The 16025-nt window shown below is 36.8% G+C and overlaps 1 protein-coding gene across 1 annotated transcript in view; it reads left to right on the top strand.

Annotated features, from left to right (window-relative positions):
• Positions 1–15087, top strand: part of FAM186A (family with sequence similarity 186 member A) — a 73568-nt gene extending 58481 nt beyond the window's left edge. The window contains exons 9-12 of the mRNA XM_055580018.1: positions 4262–4454; positions 6860–7011; positions 7655–7837; positions 14733–15087. Coding sequence (XP_055435993.1) covers positions 4262–4454; positions 6860–7011; positions 7655–7837; positions 14733–14754 — 550 coding nt within the window. The 3' untranslated portion in view covers positions 14755–15087. The remainder of the gene's footprint in view (positions 1–4261; positions 4455–6859; positions 7012–7654; positions 7838–14732) is intronic.
• Positions 15088–16025: the final 938 nt, after the last annotated feature.

Raw genomic sequence — 16025 nt, 5'->3', positions numbered from 1 at the left:
CATCTTATCTTCTGTCATCTCCTTCTCCTCCTGCCTTCAATCTTTCCCAGCATCAGGGTCTTTACAAATGAGTCAGTTCTTTGCATTAGGTGGCCAAAGTATTGGAGTTTCAGCTTCAGCATCAGTCCTTCCAATGAATATTCAGGACTGATTTCCTTTAGGATGGACTGGTTGGATCTCCTTGCTGTCCAAGGGACTCTCAAGAGTCTTCCCCAACACCACAGTTCAAAAGCATCAGTTCTTCGGTGCTCAGCTTTCTTTTAAGTTCAACCCTCATATTCATACATGACCACTGGAAAAACCATAGCTCTGACTAGATGGACCTTTGTTGGCAAATGTGTATATGTGTATATATGTGTAAATGTGTATATGTTAATCCCAAACTCCTAATTTAACTCCCCAGCTCCCTGGTTACCCTTTTAGTAGCCATAAGTTTATTTTCTATGTCTGTGAGTTTATTTCTGTTTTGTAAATAAGTTTATTTGTATCTGTTTTCTTTTTTTGGCCTTCTCTGACTAGGAGTCAAATCCATGCCCTTTGTAGTAGAAGCACAGAGTCCTAATCACTGGACTACCAGGAAATTCCCTGTATTATTTTTTTAGATTCCAAATATAAATGATATCATATGATATTTATCTCTCTGTGTCTGACTTATTTCACTTAATATGATAATATCTATCTAGGTCCATCCAAATGCTGCAAATGGCATTTCATTTTTTATGGCTGGGTAATATTCATATATATATATGTGTATATATATATATATATATATATATATATATATATATATACACACACACACCACATCTTTATCCATTCATCTGTTAATGAACATTTAGGTTGCTTTCATGTCTTGGTTACTGCAAACAGTGCTGCTATAAACACTGGGTGCATGTATCTTTTCAAATTAGAGTTTTCTCTGGATATATGCCCAGGAGTGGGATTGTAGGATCATGTGGTAACTCTTTCTAGTTTTTTAAGAAAACTCCATATTGTTCTTCATAGTGCCTATAGCGTCTATACCAATTTCCATCCCCATTGACAGTGTAGGAGGATAGTAATAGTTTTATATCCAAATCTTAGTCATATTTTCTCTTTAATGTCAGGAAGAGCTTGGTTCAAATTTCTAGTTCTGAACGTCTCTAAGATTTTAATGTGCTGACTCAAATTTGTAAAACTGATGATGTAATGATATATACTTCAAAGAATGATTGTGATGGTTAAATGAAATAATATATTTTAAATTATTAAAATGTTTTATTTAACATAAATTTTAAAATAGAAACAACATCTCCAGCACAATGATTGATGCATAGTAGATGCTCAGTAAATGTTAAAGCACCTTCCTTTGAATCATAATTCTATATCCAATACTATAAAATATTTATTAGAATGAGGGCAGTATTTTATCAATATAAGTACAATTTGCTAAAAGAGTGGGAACAAGCTGTAGAAAGAAATGAACAAAAGTGTTTCTAGATAGAAAATTTTAAATAATGAGATACCTCAGTGGTTGCTATTGGAGTGGGTGATTAGATATTGAATTATATTTTAAAACACATAAACAATAAAATTTTTAAGTTTGAAATGAAACTGCAAACTTTTCCAAGTAGGGACATATAATTTCAATAAGGAAAAACTATGGGAAAAGTCTAAAAGACTGTGTGAATAGAGAGAAAAATGGCAGGAAAGATTTGATGTGGAAAATAAGACTTATTGGGAAGATCTAATACATAGCATAGTGATTATAGTCAACAACACTGTATTTATAGGGACTTTCCTGGTGGTTCAGTGTTTAAGAATCCACCTTCCAATGCAGGGAACACAGGTTCAATCCCTGGTCCAGGAACTAAGATTCCACTTGCAGAGGGGAAACCAAGCCAGTGCTCCGCAACTAGAGAATCTCATGCTCTGCAACCAAGAGCCCATGTACTGCAATGAAGACCCAGTGCAGCAAAAAAACAAAAACAAAACAAAACTATGTTTGTAGACTTCAAAGTTGCTAAGAGACCAGATCTTAATTTTTCTTATCACAGGAAAGAAATGATAATTATGTGATATGATAGAGGGATTAACTAACACTACAGTGGTAATCATATTGCAGTATATAAATGTATCATCAAATCAACACATTATACACCTTAAACTTAGTTTAAATTTATATCTCAATTTTATATAAATATAAAATACCTCAATTATAAATATACACAGTCACTTATATCTCAAATACATATGAAATATGGTTATTAGAATCCTACCCAACTGGTTAATTGAGAACACCTTTATTTATAGGAATGGATGTGATAGGAATTTGGTAACGCATGGAGAAATGATGCAGGAGATGCATGTGTATGATTCCATGTGATTAAAAACACATGTAATCACAGGGAACTATGCTTATATCTTGCAATAACCTATAATGGAAAAGAATCTGAAAGAGACTGTACATACATTTATACTATTTATACACATGTATATATATAAATAACTGAATCACTTTGCTGTGACACAACATTGTAGATCAACTATACTTTTCAATAAAAAAACTGGAAAAAAACACATGTAATAAATATGATCATAGAAGTAGAAAAATAAAAATCACCTATGGGATATGAAAAAAAACGCTAAGGCTATTGGAAAATTAATTTTAAATGAAATAACTTAGAAAACTAATATATTTATTAAATGACCCATATATACAGTACATTCTATGCTATTAATTATAACCCATAAAGGAGACCTAAACGTTATTCCTTTCCCCCCACAATCTCTCTATATATGTATATGTGTTGCACTAAGTCGCTTCAGTCATTTCTGGCCTGACTCTTTCCGACCCTCCAGGCCCCTCTGTCCATGGGATTCTCTAGGCAAGAACACTGGAGTGGGTTGCCACGCCCTGCTCCAGAGGCTCTTCCCCTCCCAGGGACTGAGCATGCGTCTCCTGCAGCTCCTGCTTGCAAGCAGATTCTTTACCACTGAGCCACTGGGGAAGCCCCTCTATATATGAAAAACACATTTATTCAGAAAAACATCTTCAGTGTGTTCCCAGTGCCTACCTCCCCCTAAATCCAAACTCCACAACATACCTTTTTTTTTAAAGCCTTTCATAATCCTGCTGTTTCAGTCTTATCCCCCAATATGTATCCTTTCACGTATCTGCGGTTTAAAAAGTTCCATACTATTCACCACTCCCAAAATATAACTTTCATTGTTTTGCCTGTATTTATAGTATTCCCTCAATCTGGAATTCTTCATCCCCTTTTTTTCAGACTTTAGTGGCTGTAAGGTTTACCTGAGATTTTGTTTAAATACAGATCCTGAAGCCTACCACCAAGCTTTTTTATTCAAAAGGTCTGGGGAGGTACCCTGGAATCTGCATATTCAACAAGTACCACCCTCCCTCCTCCCCACAAGATGAATCAGTCCAGGTGATTAGTGTCCACACTTGGAGAAATATTGTTATTGTGGGAAGAAAGATCTGGGTTTGCTTCCCAAATCTGTTATTAATTAATTATGTGACTTTTGAAAACTTGTTCAGATTCCTTTTCCTCTCCTGTAGAATGCAGATGGCAAAAAAACTATCTAGGCCAAATGTTGTGGCACAAAAAACAGAGAGTACTACATCCTCCAGATCGTATTTAGCATTTTCCTATGGAGCCTTCTTTATTCCTCGTGTTAGAATTAATTATGTTTTCCTTTTTGCTCAAACAGATCAACTGCTATTTAGCATTTATTTCATTCTCTCTCTGACACAGCTAATTTTTATGAGTCTTCTAACCTGGCTTGTAAGTGCTTTGAAGGCAAGGACAGTCTTTTTCAAGGTATTAAATACCTTCTATATGTCTTATATATATCACTACTAAAATATTACTGTATTTTAAGAGAAGGCAATGCCAACCCACTCCAGTACTCTTGCCTGGAAAATCCCATGGGCGGATTTTCCATCCTGGTAGGCTACAGTCCATGGGGTCACAAAGAGTTGAACATGACTGAGCAACTTCACTTTCTTTAAAAAATAATAAGCAATACTACTGTAACACTAAAAACTCTGTATGGAGTTAAATAAAAGTTTGACAGTCATATAGAGTTTTGAAAGTTTAGTCATATAGGGAACTAGATGATGGTCACATTAAGCAAGCCTGCCACCCCTCGACCATCTCTACTTACTAAGGATGAGATGAGAATGGAAAGTAACTGAGGTCAGGTTTGCTGAGTTAGTGTCAGTAATTTTATCAACCTAATTCTTGTTAATTTTTCCAAGAAACAACATAATTAAACGATTACAAGCCATCCAGATTACTGGAAGAAGTTATGAGACCAAGAACCTCTACATAATGCTGAAGAGGATTGATGATTATCAAAAAAAGATGATGCAGATCTGGACAGAGAAGCAGAATTCTCTAGAGCAGAAACGGAATCAGTGCCTAAGGAAAATGATGTACTTATTCAGCCAGGTAATCTGTTTTCTATTTCCTCTCCCCAGTCTGTTGTAAGAAAAGTGAAAGGGGCAGGTTTTGAAAATATTAATAACAATTCCCTAGAGATACCATGTATATTAGTTCCCTGTGCTGCTGTTAACATATTACAAATTTCATGGCTTAAAAACAACAGAAATGTATTCTCTTATGGTTTGGTCCCTTCCAGATGCTCTGAGGGAGAAATTTGTTCCAAGCTTCTCTTCTAGACTCTGGTGGCTATAGACAATCCTTGGCATTCCTTGGCTTGTCGTTGCATAACTCCAGTCTCTGCCTCTGTCTTTTCTGTGGCCTTCTGCCCAGTGTGTTTTTTGTTCTTTCCTATTATAAAGCCAATGTATCATTGGATTTAGGACCCATCTGATTAAACCAGGATGATCTCATCTTGAGATCCTTAACTTAATTATATCTATTGATGGTGGTGTTTAGTTGCTCAGTCGTGTCAACTCTTTTGCAACCCTATGGACTATAGCTTGCCAGGCTCCTCTGTCCATGGGATTTCCCAGGCAAGCGTACTGAAGTGGGTGGCCATTTCTTACTCCAAGGGATCTACCCGACCCAGGGACTGAACTCACATCTCTTGCATCTCCTGCACTGGCAGGCAGATTCTTTACCACTGCGCCACCTGGAAGCCTGTAAGAATGGGAGAGACTTCCAGAAATGCTCAACTCCTTCCTAGTCAACCCACATTTACCAGCCTCTAGATATGAAAACTCTTGAAGTCATTGCTCTCCAAATGATTCTTGGTGTTTACTTCTTTCCTCAAAACTATTAGAAAGCAAGTTTTAATATCAAGCATTTACAAAAAGGGAGATAAGAGTTAATTAACTTGCTTACAGAGTACCAGGCCCAGAAGATCCTGTTAAACTCTGACATTCACCAATGTGAATGAGCGCGTTCATTCTGATAACCATCAGTATTGCTTTTGGAAGTGATAGTGACCTTCCAAAGTTACAGAGCTGAGATTAGAGTTCTTTGCTCTGGAATTACATGCTGCCCTTACTTTCTCCAACATGCAGCTCTGGAATGTTTTTGGAGTTCTAGGAATATTTTCTATTTATACATCATTCTATTTCACTAAAGTAATTAATTAATAAGATTAGCTTACTTGCTACTCTAGAAGGTACAGAGAAACTTCTCATTATAGACATGCATGTTGCGAATTTTTTAGAAGTTACTTTTTTTTTCGGTCGTGCCACACAGCCTGCAGGACACGTTTCTCAACCAGGGATTGAATCCAGGCCAGGAATGAAAGCCTAGAATTCTAACCACTAGGCAATCAGGGAACTCTCCAGAAATTACATTATAAGTTACAATATATAAATACTAAAACTCTCTCACCTTAAAAATGAATATTTTTGACAGTTGTGGGTTTGGAAAATATGACCAATGTAGATGGAGTAAGGCAAAGTGAATCGGCAACGTCATGAGCTGTCTAACAGGAATGACTATGTCTAGGGCATTTCAAAAGATGAATAAAGGTCTGGGGTCAGAAAAGCTAGAATCTAGATAATGAAGTAGGTATGAAGGTATTAAGAAAGGAGAGGGAAAAACAAAAGGAATAAAGGGGTAGAAATGCATAAATACCTTACACTGAATCAGAATGGTGGTCAAGAAGTTGGTTCTGCTACCAGATTGGCTTTACTACATACTAGCTAAGAGACCTTGGGCAAGCCACTTGAATTTTCTGAGGTTCATATTCCCATATGTAAGGCAAGGATAATAATAGCACCTATCTCATAAGACTGTAAATATTAAATGAAAGTGAAGTTGCTCAGTCGTGTCCGACTCTTTGCGACCCTGTGGACTGTAGCCCCACAGGCTCCTCCGTCCATGGGATTTTCCAGGTAAGAATACTGGAGTGGGTTGTCACTTCCTTCTCCAGGGGATCTTCCTGACCCAGGGATCGAACTCAGGTCTCCCATACTGCAGGCAAGTTAACATATAGAAAGCATCTGTCAGTCAATGTTAGCTATCATTACATTTGCACAGTGCTTCTTCACAATTTGTGAAGTTTTCCAAACATATTATACAACTCTCACAACAACCCTGTATTATTATTCTTGTTTTAGAAATGAGAAGAAAGAAGTGTTGATAAAATTGGCAACTAACCCAAAGTCACAAAGCTAGGAAATGAGAGAACTAAAACTAGAACTTAAAGCAGGACCATGGTCTTTATATATTAATAGCTGCAAACTCTGAAACTGTGTATTGGAGGTGGGTACAGATTGAGGAGTGGTTGGAGGAAGGGAGAAAAGGCATGGAGAAAGAGAATTTGGAAGAGGAAATATGTCATAGTTTAGCTAGGGCCAGATCAGAAGATCATCCTAAAGACTTCAGCCCTTTCTTTTCATGATTTCCTTTTTCTGACTTATTTATTTTAGCTTCAAGAGACATATAAATTGAATCTTGATCAACCTATCCCTTTGGTCATTGAAAAAAAGCAAAAACCTGCCTCTACCAAATCTGTTCAACAGCCATGCCCAAAGCTACTGAAAGAAGACAACAGGAAGTATAACATTCTCAATAAATTTAGGTGTGTGGTAGGAAAGACTTATGTTAAACTTTCTTTGGATAATAAATGGAACCTAATACTTTTTTTTTCTGCCCAAGAGATTCCTCTTCTCCACAATTATGATATGGTGCAGTGGATAATGGTGGTGCAAGTATTAATCTTCTTAGCTAGTCTGCAAAAGGCTTATTTCTACTTAAAAATTTAACATCTAGTTTTGAGTTCCTTTTAAAAATGAAGTTGATTCTTCATTAGTAAGAAAGAAATTATTTCAATATACACAATAAGGAATCTTAGAAACATTTTCTTAAAAAAAAAAAAAGGTAGAAACTTTGGGAAAGAAAGGGAAAAGATTGTTGTGGAGGTGGGGCAATAGCCTGAATATGGAATGTATACTCCATGAAGCTAAGAAAGTTGTTTAAAATGTATTAGTAGATAAAGTCATGGAAAGGCAACTTTCAAGAAAAAAAAAAGCTATTTCTGCAAATTCTACTATTTTAATCCATCTCTCAGTTGAAGTGATCGTAAGTAAAGTTCCTCAGTGCCAGGGGGAGCTCTATAGGACAGGATGGTGGTGAAGAGAAGGAAGGATAATAGGAATTACATCTTGAATGACTTTGGAGCTCAGGAGAGTTTGACACTTAAGGAGTGCTCTCTGATTCTCTAGAAAAGACGACCAACTGCAATCCATCTGGAATGCAGATCTATCCACTTCAAGTTACCCAATAACAGAGAAGACATCAATGCATTCACTCTGGGCCCAGCTGGGTGGGTACCCAGATATTCCTATGCTGCTTCAGTTAGATGTTCAATCAGCCTTCAAAAGATCTCTTACATGTATTCAATCAAGGTAAGTTAAGGACTGGGAGAACTCTGATAGTTGGGCCTTTGGTCATGTACCTTTTGTTTCCTTAACTTGACTTACAGCACCAGGGAGTTACCAAAAGTAGGTTCTTGGTGTGACGTCAAACTCACACCAGTTATAAAAAAGTACCCATAAATTCAGCATTAGTCTTTTGGTGGTTCTTTTCATGGGCCTATTGGAATAATATAAACAAACAAACAGGCAAAGAACAGTTATAATATGGCAAAACTTAATCTAACACTAGAAAGGTCCTCTTTTGAATTCCACTTAGGGATTTATTATTGAAAATACCAGAAAGACCATTATAAAATGCTTTTGCTCACTTCATGCTTCAGCAACATGACCTTAAATTCAATTGTCATATCTAGGCCCAATCTGAAGTAAATCCAGGGCTTATATCCCAGGATACACTGAAGACACTTGGAAACAATAGGTAAGGTGGTCATGTGGTTCCATGTTTACAAATTCTGTTAAACCAGATTTTAACCTAACATTGGAAATCATCCCTTGGAACAAAAGAGTTTTAGAGTCTGCATTACCTCTTTCAGGAAAGATAATTATTTAATGTTCTAAACTAAGAATTTAGAAAACTGAACTTTGTAACCTGAAAGAATTTGTGGCAGCAGTCTCATTTATTCTGGTGAAATCCAAGTCCTGGGGTAAGAAGAAACAGCATTAACTCATAAATTTGTTTAGGTGCTAGATACCATGAAATAAGACACTTAAAATTCTACTATAATAAAGTAAAATAATAGCAAAAATATTATGTAATCTTGTTGCTGCTGTTCAGTCACTAAGTTGTGTCTGACTCTTTGCAACCTCACAGACTGTAGCACACCAGTCTCCTCTGTCCTCCTATCTCCTGGAGTTTGCTCAAATTCATGTCCACTGAGTTGGTGATGCTCTCTAAAAATCTCATCCTCTGCTGCCTCCTCTGCCTTTTGCCTTCAATCTTTCCCAGAATCAGGGTCTTTTCCAATGAGTTGGCTCTTTGCATCAGGTGGTCAAAGTATTGGAGCTTCAACTTCAGCATCAGTCCTTCCAATGAATATTCAGGGTTGATCTCCTTTAAGATCTGGTTTGATCCTTTAAGATCCTTTAAGACTGGTTTGATTTCCTTGAAGTCCGAGGGACCCTCAAGAGTCTTCTCCAGCACTACAATTTGAAAGCATCAGTTCTTCGGTGCTCAGCCTTCTTTATGGTCCAACTCGCACATCTATATATGATTACTGGAAAAATAATAGCTTTGACTATATACATCTTTGTTGGCAGTGATGTGTCTGCTTTTTTTAATACACTGCACCTAGATTTGTCATAGTTTTCCTTCCAAGGAGCAAGTGTCTTTTAACTTCATGTCTGCAGTCACCATCCACAATGATTTTGGGGCCCAAGTAAATAAAATCTGCCACTGTTTCCACTTTTTCTCCTTCTATTTACCATGAAGGGACGGAACCAGATGCCATGATCTTAGTTTTTTGAAAGTTGAATTTCAAATCATCTTTTTCACTCCCTTCTTTCACCCACATCAAGAAGCTCTTTAGTTTTTCTTCACTTTCTGCCAGTAGAGGGGTATCATCTACGTATCTGAGGTTGTTGATACTTCTCCTGGCAATCTTGATTCCAGTCTGTGAGTCATCCACCCCAGCATTTCATATGATCTACTCTGCATAACTCTGTATGTAAGTTAAATAAGCAAGGTGACAATATACAGCCTTGTCATACTCTTTTCCCAATTTTGAACCAGCCCATTGCTACATGTCTGGGTTTGTTATTTCTTGACCCACATACAGGTTTCTGAGGAGACAAGTAAGGTGGGCTGTTATTCCCATCTCTTTGGAAATTTTCCAGTTTGTTGTGATCCACACAGTCAAAGACTTTCATGTAGTCAATGAAGCAGAAGCAGATGTTTTTCTGGAATTCTTTTGCTTCTCTATGATCCAATGAATGTTAGTAATTTGATCTCTGGTTCCTCTGCTTTTTCTAATCTCAGCTTGTACATCTGGAAGTTCTGGGTTCACGCCCTGCTGAAGCCTAGCTTGAAGTATTTTGAGCATAGTCTTACTAGTATCTTGTAATTAACACTATCCTTGCACCTACCATGTATTTTAATTACCTTATTACTTACCTTCCCTGATTTTAGACAATATATTTTAGGGAGGTTAGCTGCCTATTGTGTTCAACTGCTTCTGTTTTTGCTCTGCCTGCTTTACTTTCCAAAATATTTACTACTTACTATGTGCCAGGTACTGGGAGAAGGCAATGGCATCCCACTCCAGTACTCTTGCCTGGAAAATCCCATGGACGGAGTACCCTGGTGGGCTGCAGTCCATGGGGTCGCTAGGAGTTGGGCACGACTGAGCAACTTCACTTTGACTTTTCACTTTCATGCATTGGAGAAGGAAATGGCAACCCACTCCAGTGTTCTTGCCTGGGGAATCCCAGGGACGGGGGAGCCTGGTGGGCTGCCGTCGATGGGGTTGCACAGAGTGGGACACGACTGACGCGACTTAGCAGCAGAAGCAGCAGCATGTGCCAGGTGCTATAAATGAGGCACTGAGATACAATATGCGAGACAGTTTCAAGAGACCATGGATGCCAGGCAGAAGGAACAATATGTGAAAAAATTCAGGACCATAACATATTGCCTCTTTTACTTTATCTCATAAATTTTTTAAATTAAAAATATATACAAACAGAAACCTCCCTATTCCCCCAGTACTCTTTCTTCCTGTTTCCAACAGGGGTGACTGGGATTAAAATTTCTCTTCCTGCCTTGATGTGTTATGTGATGCTTAGAGCTAATGTCATCTTTGGCAACCCTGAGGTGATAACCAGGGACCAGAAAGACAATACACCAAGAATTACAGAGGAGGAAGATAAGTAAAACCCTATCTTTGATGACATTAAGGTACTAGAACGGCCCTGAGTACACCTGCCTCTGGCCTTTTTGTTAGGTGAGCAATGAATAACTCTTTCGTTTCAACCATCCTTAGTCAGGGATTCTGTTACTTACAGCTCAAAAACATTACTGACTTAATTAGTTTATATTTTTTCCCCCTGAGGAAAGCTTTTCCCAATCTTCCCTATTGCCATTATGCGTCATTTCCCCAAATTCCATAATATCCTAAGCTTATTACTCTATCATTGTGTTTACCACATGTATTATAATGATCTGTTTATGCATCTGTCTCTTTGTATCCCCAGAGGTCTGACATTTTGACCCATTAGAAATATTCAAAAAAGTTCAATGTAGAATGAATGAATACATATATGTTTCTGTCTCCAAAGAGGTAACAGTCAAAGTAGAGGATGATAAGATACTGACAAATTACAAAAGATAACAACTATCAAAAGAACAATTTTTTTTTTATTTTAAGAAGTTTTCATTTATTTATTTATTGGCCATGCTGCATGGCTTGTGGGATCTCAGTTCCCCCACCAGGAATTGAACCCAGGCCCCTAGCAGTGAAAGTGCCAAGTCCTAACCACTGTTCCTCCAGGGAATTCCCAAAGGAACAGTTTCAACAATATATAATTTGAAATATTTTCATTTAAAAATTTCAAAAATATATAAAGCATAAGAAAGTATAACAAAGAAGATACCTCTACCATTCAGGGATAATACTGCTGCTAACATTTTGCTATATAAACTTCTTTTTGAAAAGGAAAGCTGTATTATTCTATTAAGGTATAATTTTTTTTTTTTTTTTAACAAATGGGGTTAGGAGCTGTTCGAAAATCACAATCTTTAGTTAGCAGCACACAGACTCTAGGGAAAATGAAGCAAAAGAGTAAGCTAAGAAGAAAATATAAGTAACAATGGCATTTTTATTTGATTCATTTAAACGCAAGTGGTATCAGTGCATATTTACCATACATTACAGTAATACCTACTATAGTCCCAAATTTGAATGCAACTTTAAGAATTTTATCACATTTGCCTAAGAATGGTTTATACAGTCTGATGAACACTTACTATGAGCTAATCCTAAAAACAAAAGTGAGACCTAGTTTAACCCAAACTTTGTTATATGAATGACTGAAGAGAATTTTATTCCAGGTAATGATTTCTGTTTTGGGTTTCTTTGTTTATTTGTTTCCAGGAAATAATTTCTAACCACACTATGGGATGGTAAGATTTTATGATTTCAACTAAATACTGAGTAGAAAACAGGGTTCACATTAAAAATAAAATTATAGCTTGCCTCAAGAACATTAAATAAGCCAGACTATCATTAATTAACTAAATAATTTCTATAAAAATATTTATTGAGGGCCTATTATTGCTAAGTACTAAGCAGAGGCCAGGGATGTTAGAATAAGTGAGACATAAGTTTCTATACTTTGGGGGTTTATATTCTAATGGGAGCTATAGAGAAGTAAATCAATAGTTCCAATACTGTATGATTAAGTGGTAAGTGATGGTGAAAGTGCTAAATGTTTTGGAAGTACAAAGAAGTATGCATCCCAGACAAAGATAAAATGCCAGAGATGTTCTCCTAAAGATACGGACAATTAAGCAAAGATTTAATATCAAGAGAAAGATGGGTGATAAAGGGAGGAGGACTGGCTGTGCTGGAGAAAAGGAATGAGGTCTTTTGAGGAAAATTGGTCAGCCTGGTGAGACTGTTGTGTACAAACTGAAAGTGGTAAGATTAGGGAGGTAAGTAGGGTCAGAGAAACCCTGAAGGTGTTTGTAATCCATATTAGGCTCCCCAGACTTTATCTAGAGGGCTATTGAAGTTTTTTCAGTATTTATTATCAATATTTCAGATTGCAAGAAACATAGCAATATTAAAAATCTGCATATGCAGAAATAAAATATGCTCTTTACAAAAGAAAGGAAAAACCCAAAAAGCAAAACTTAAAAATATAATACAAACACACATAAAAATGAATTTCTCCATTGTACCCCTAACCAATGACCTTTTTTTCCTTCATGTGCCAGAGAAACCATGATCCTGAATATGGTGTTAATATGTCTACACATTTGGCTTTGTACTTAAAAACATAAACACATAATTGACCAAGGTACCCAATTAAATCTGCTGCTTTTCTCTCCTAATTTCTATTATTATTTTCTCTCCTAATTTTTATTATTTCTTTTCTTCTGATTATTTTGGATTTTCTTTGCTCCTCATTTTTTAGTTTCCTAAGGTGGAAGCTTCTTTCCTAACATGTGCACTCAATGCTATAAATTTCTCTCTAAGCATACTGTTTTGCTGCAGCTCAAAATATTTGATAAGTTTCTATTTTCATTTTAATTTAGTTCAAAATATTTTAAGATTTCTCTTGAAAAGTCTTCTTTAAAGAAAATTCATGTTATCCAGTATTCCTGTGTGCTATCTACTTTTTCATCAATGTCCTTAGCATATTAATCATAGTTAATTATGATTGTAATTATCTTAATTACAACATCACTACTGTACCTTACTCTGGTTCTGATGCTTGTTCAGCTTCTTCAAACTGTACTTTTCTTTTAGTGTGCTTTGTAAGTTTTAAATTAAAATCCAGACATATATATTAGGTGAAAGGAACTCTGGCAAATAGGCATCTAGTGGTATGGTAGTGAAGTATGGGAAAAGGGGAAACATTTTACAGCTCTGTGATTGGGTCTCATCTTTTGGAGAACCTATACCTCTGGACTGTGAACTTTACCAATGCTTGCCAGTACCCCTGACCCCTACCTCACCTTAGATGGGACAGGATGGCTAGAGCTGACTGGAGTTGGGTATTTCCTTCAAGCAGGTTAGGCCCTAATAAAACTCCAGCATGTTAGACTTTGGTAAATAGTTTCTCTTGAGGGTAGATTTGTTAAGAACAGAATGCTCTGCTCTACTTCAGAATGGTTACCTTCCCCAGTCCCCTGGGGTAAACGGGATTTTTCTCCAATCTTCACTGTGAGGACCTAGTAGAGTTTCTGGAGGTCCCTTTGACTAGGTCCCCTGGATTTTTTAGCTCTCAGACTTGTTTATACTGAGCCTCCAACCATTCATCAATTACAGTTTTAGGTTTTCTACCAGGCACTGGTTCCTGCAGAAGCTTCTGCTCATGAGCTTCTGATTTAACTAAGCTGTAATTCGCTATCATCCGTCTCTCCAATTTGGGGGCAGTGGTTTGCCCTGTGACCTCACTTCTCTGAAGAATCAAAGAAGAGTTGCTGATTTTTCACTTTGTTCAACTTATTTGTTAAGACTGACAAAGTAACTTCTTGCATATATTTTTCAAAAAATTTCCATGCACTTACTTTTGGTTGCAAAAATGGACTCATATCGGACACATCTTTTAACCTACTTTGTGTTTCACTTAACAGTAAATCTTTGAAATTTTTCTACATTAATATAGACTTACAGCATCATTTTTATTGTTTACATAATATTTATTATATAGATCTATCATAATTTATTGAATGGTTCTTCCACTGATAGAAATTTGGATCTTTTTCAACACTGCAAACAATGCTGCATCAAATATCCTTGTAGAGGTTTGTATATTTATATGATGATTTCCCTACGAAAATTCTATGAAATAATTTTTTTCCAATTACAAAGGTAATGAATGTTCATCATAAAAAATCTGGAAAACACAGACAAGTCCATGCCTAGGAATAACAACCATTGTCAATATTCAGGCAATGTTCTAACTTTAGATGTAAGAATACTGTCTAATATAAACTACTGCCAAGTCCTGCTCTTCCTGATTTTATCCTGGGAGACATTCTGCCTTGTTAAGGTGACTTTTATATATATGGCTTACATATTAATTTTACTAGTTTAACTTTGTGAGTTCTGGAGGCACTCAATTTCCCTATGAATCATCTGTATTCCCACAAATGTGTTCAAGAGCAACTTGTAATAAGATTTTTTTGTCTTGTTTCCAGGTTTAAGAAGATTCCCAGGTGACTGGAAAATTAAATACAAGTATGTTGAAAGTAAATTTCAACATTTCAGTAAAATGCCTATTTTGCTGTCTTTCATGTATATACATTGCTTTGCCTATCCTATACTTTTATTTCTGCCTGTAGTTCTTCAGGCTAAACATCTTCATTTCCAGACTACTACCACTCAAGAAAGAGTATCTTCTGCTCTACATTGCTGGAAACACAAAGGTTCAAGATAGGCTTCAAGCTTTAAGGTAGGCTGTTACAAAATGATCCCTGATGTAATGACAAAGTGGCACAGTATACCTCCCATGCCACCCTAAGCCTAAATATACCTCAGAAATAAGAAATGAATGGGTAAAAAAAAAAAAGAAAACGAAACCAGCAGATTTCCCTGGAGGGTCAAGAGATACTTATGATTTGATAAAGAGGGAAATAGAAGCCCTGGACAGAGGAGGGCCGGGCTTCCAACATGGAGAGTAGATTTGGGGAGAAATCTTGAGTTGGACTCTTTTCTATCCACCACTGCCCAGAGTAGATCACTACCTTTCCCATCAGCTCTCCTACAATACCAGAAAGTAGGTTCACAGGGGAACACTACAGGAAAGTTGGATTGAAAAAATAACAGTAACTTCTGATTCAAGAGACAAGCATCTAAGGGTTTCCTCCTACCTTTCCTCATAGGCTTTCTCTTTATCCAGAGGGCTAGACAAATACATCCTTAGAAAAGAACAAAGCCTTGGGTATAGATAAATTCACCAAGGGGCAAAGCCCTCTGATGAGAGCAATACACATAAGGATATTCAAAGTTGGACTGTCTCACTCACCAGGAGTGGTATACAAGCTAAAGCCTAGGTTTTGACACTTCCCACCTCATTCTCCTTCCATTACCCACTGAGATAATGGATACTCATGAAAGAAAATGACCTCACAGGGAAAAATAACTAGACAATTGAGAAGAAAATAAATTAAATAACCTACTCTAGATGAAAGAATTACTAGAATACAAGTCAAAGACCATAAAGAAGGTTGAGTTCTGAAGAATTGATGCTTTCGAACTGTGGTGCCGGAAAAGACTCTTGAGAGTCCCCTGATCAGCAAGATCAAACCAGTTAACCCCAAAGGAAGTTAACCCTGAATATTCATTGGAAGTTCTGATGCTGAAGCTGAAGCTCCAATACTTTGGCCACCTGATGTGAAGAGCCGACTCATTGGTAAAGACCCTGATGCTGGGAAAGATTGAGGGCAAGAGGAGAAGTGGGCAACAGAGGATGAGATGGTTGGATGCCATCA

Source organism: Bubalus kerabau, chromosome 1 (assembly GCF_029407905.1).
Source record: "Bubalus kerabau isolate K-KA32 ecotype Philippines breed swamp buffalo chromosome 1, PCC_UOA_SB_1v2, whole genome shotgun sequence".
In the NCBI taxonomy this organism is placed as follows: Eukaryota; Metazoa; Chordata; class Mammalia; order Artiodactyla; family Bovidae; genus Bubalus; species Bubalus kerabau.
This window is presented reverse-complemented; position numbering and strand designations above follow the sequence as displayed.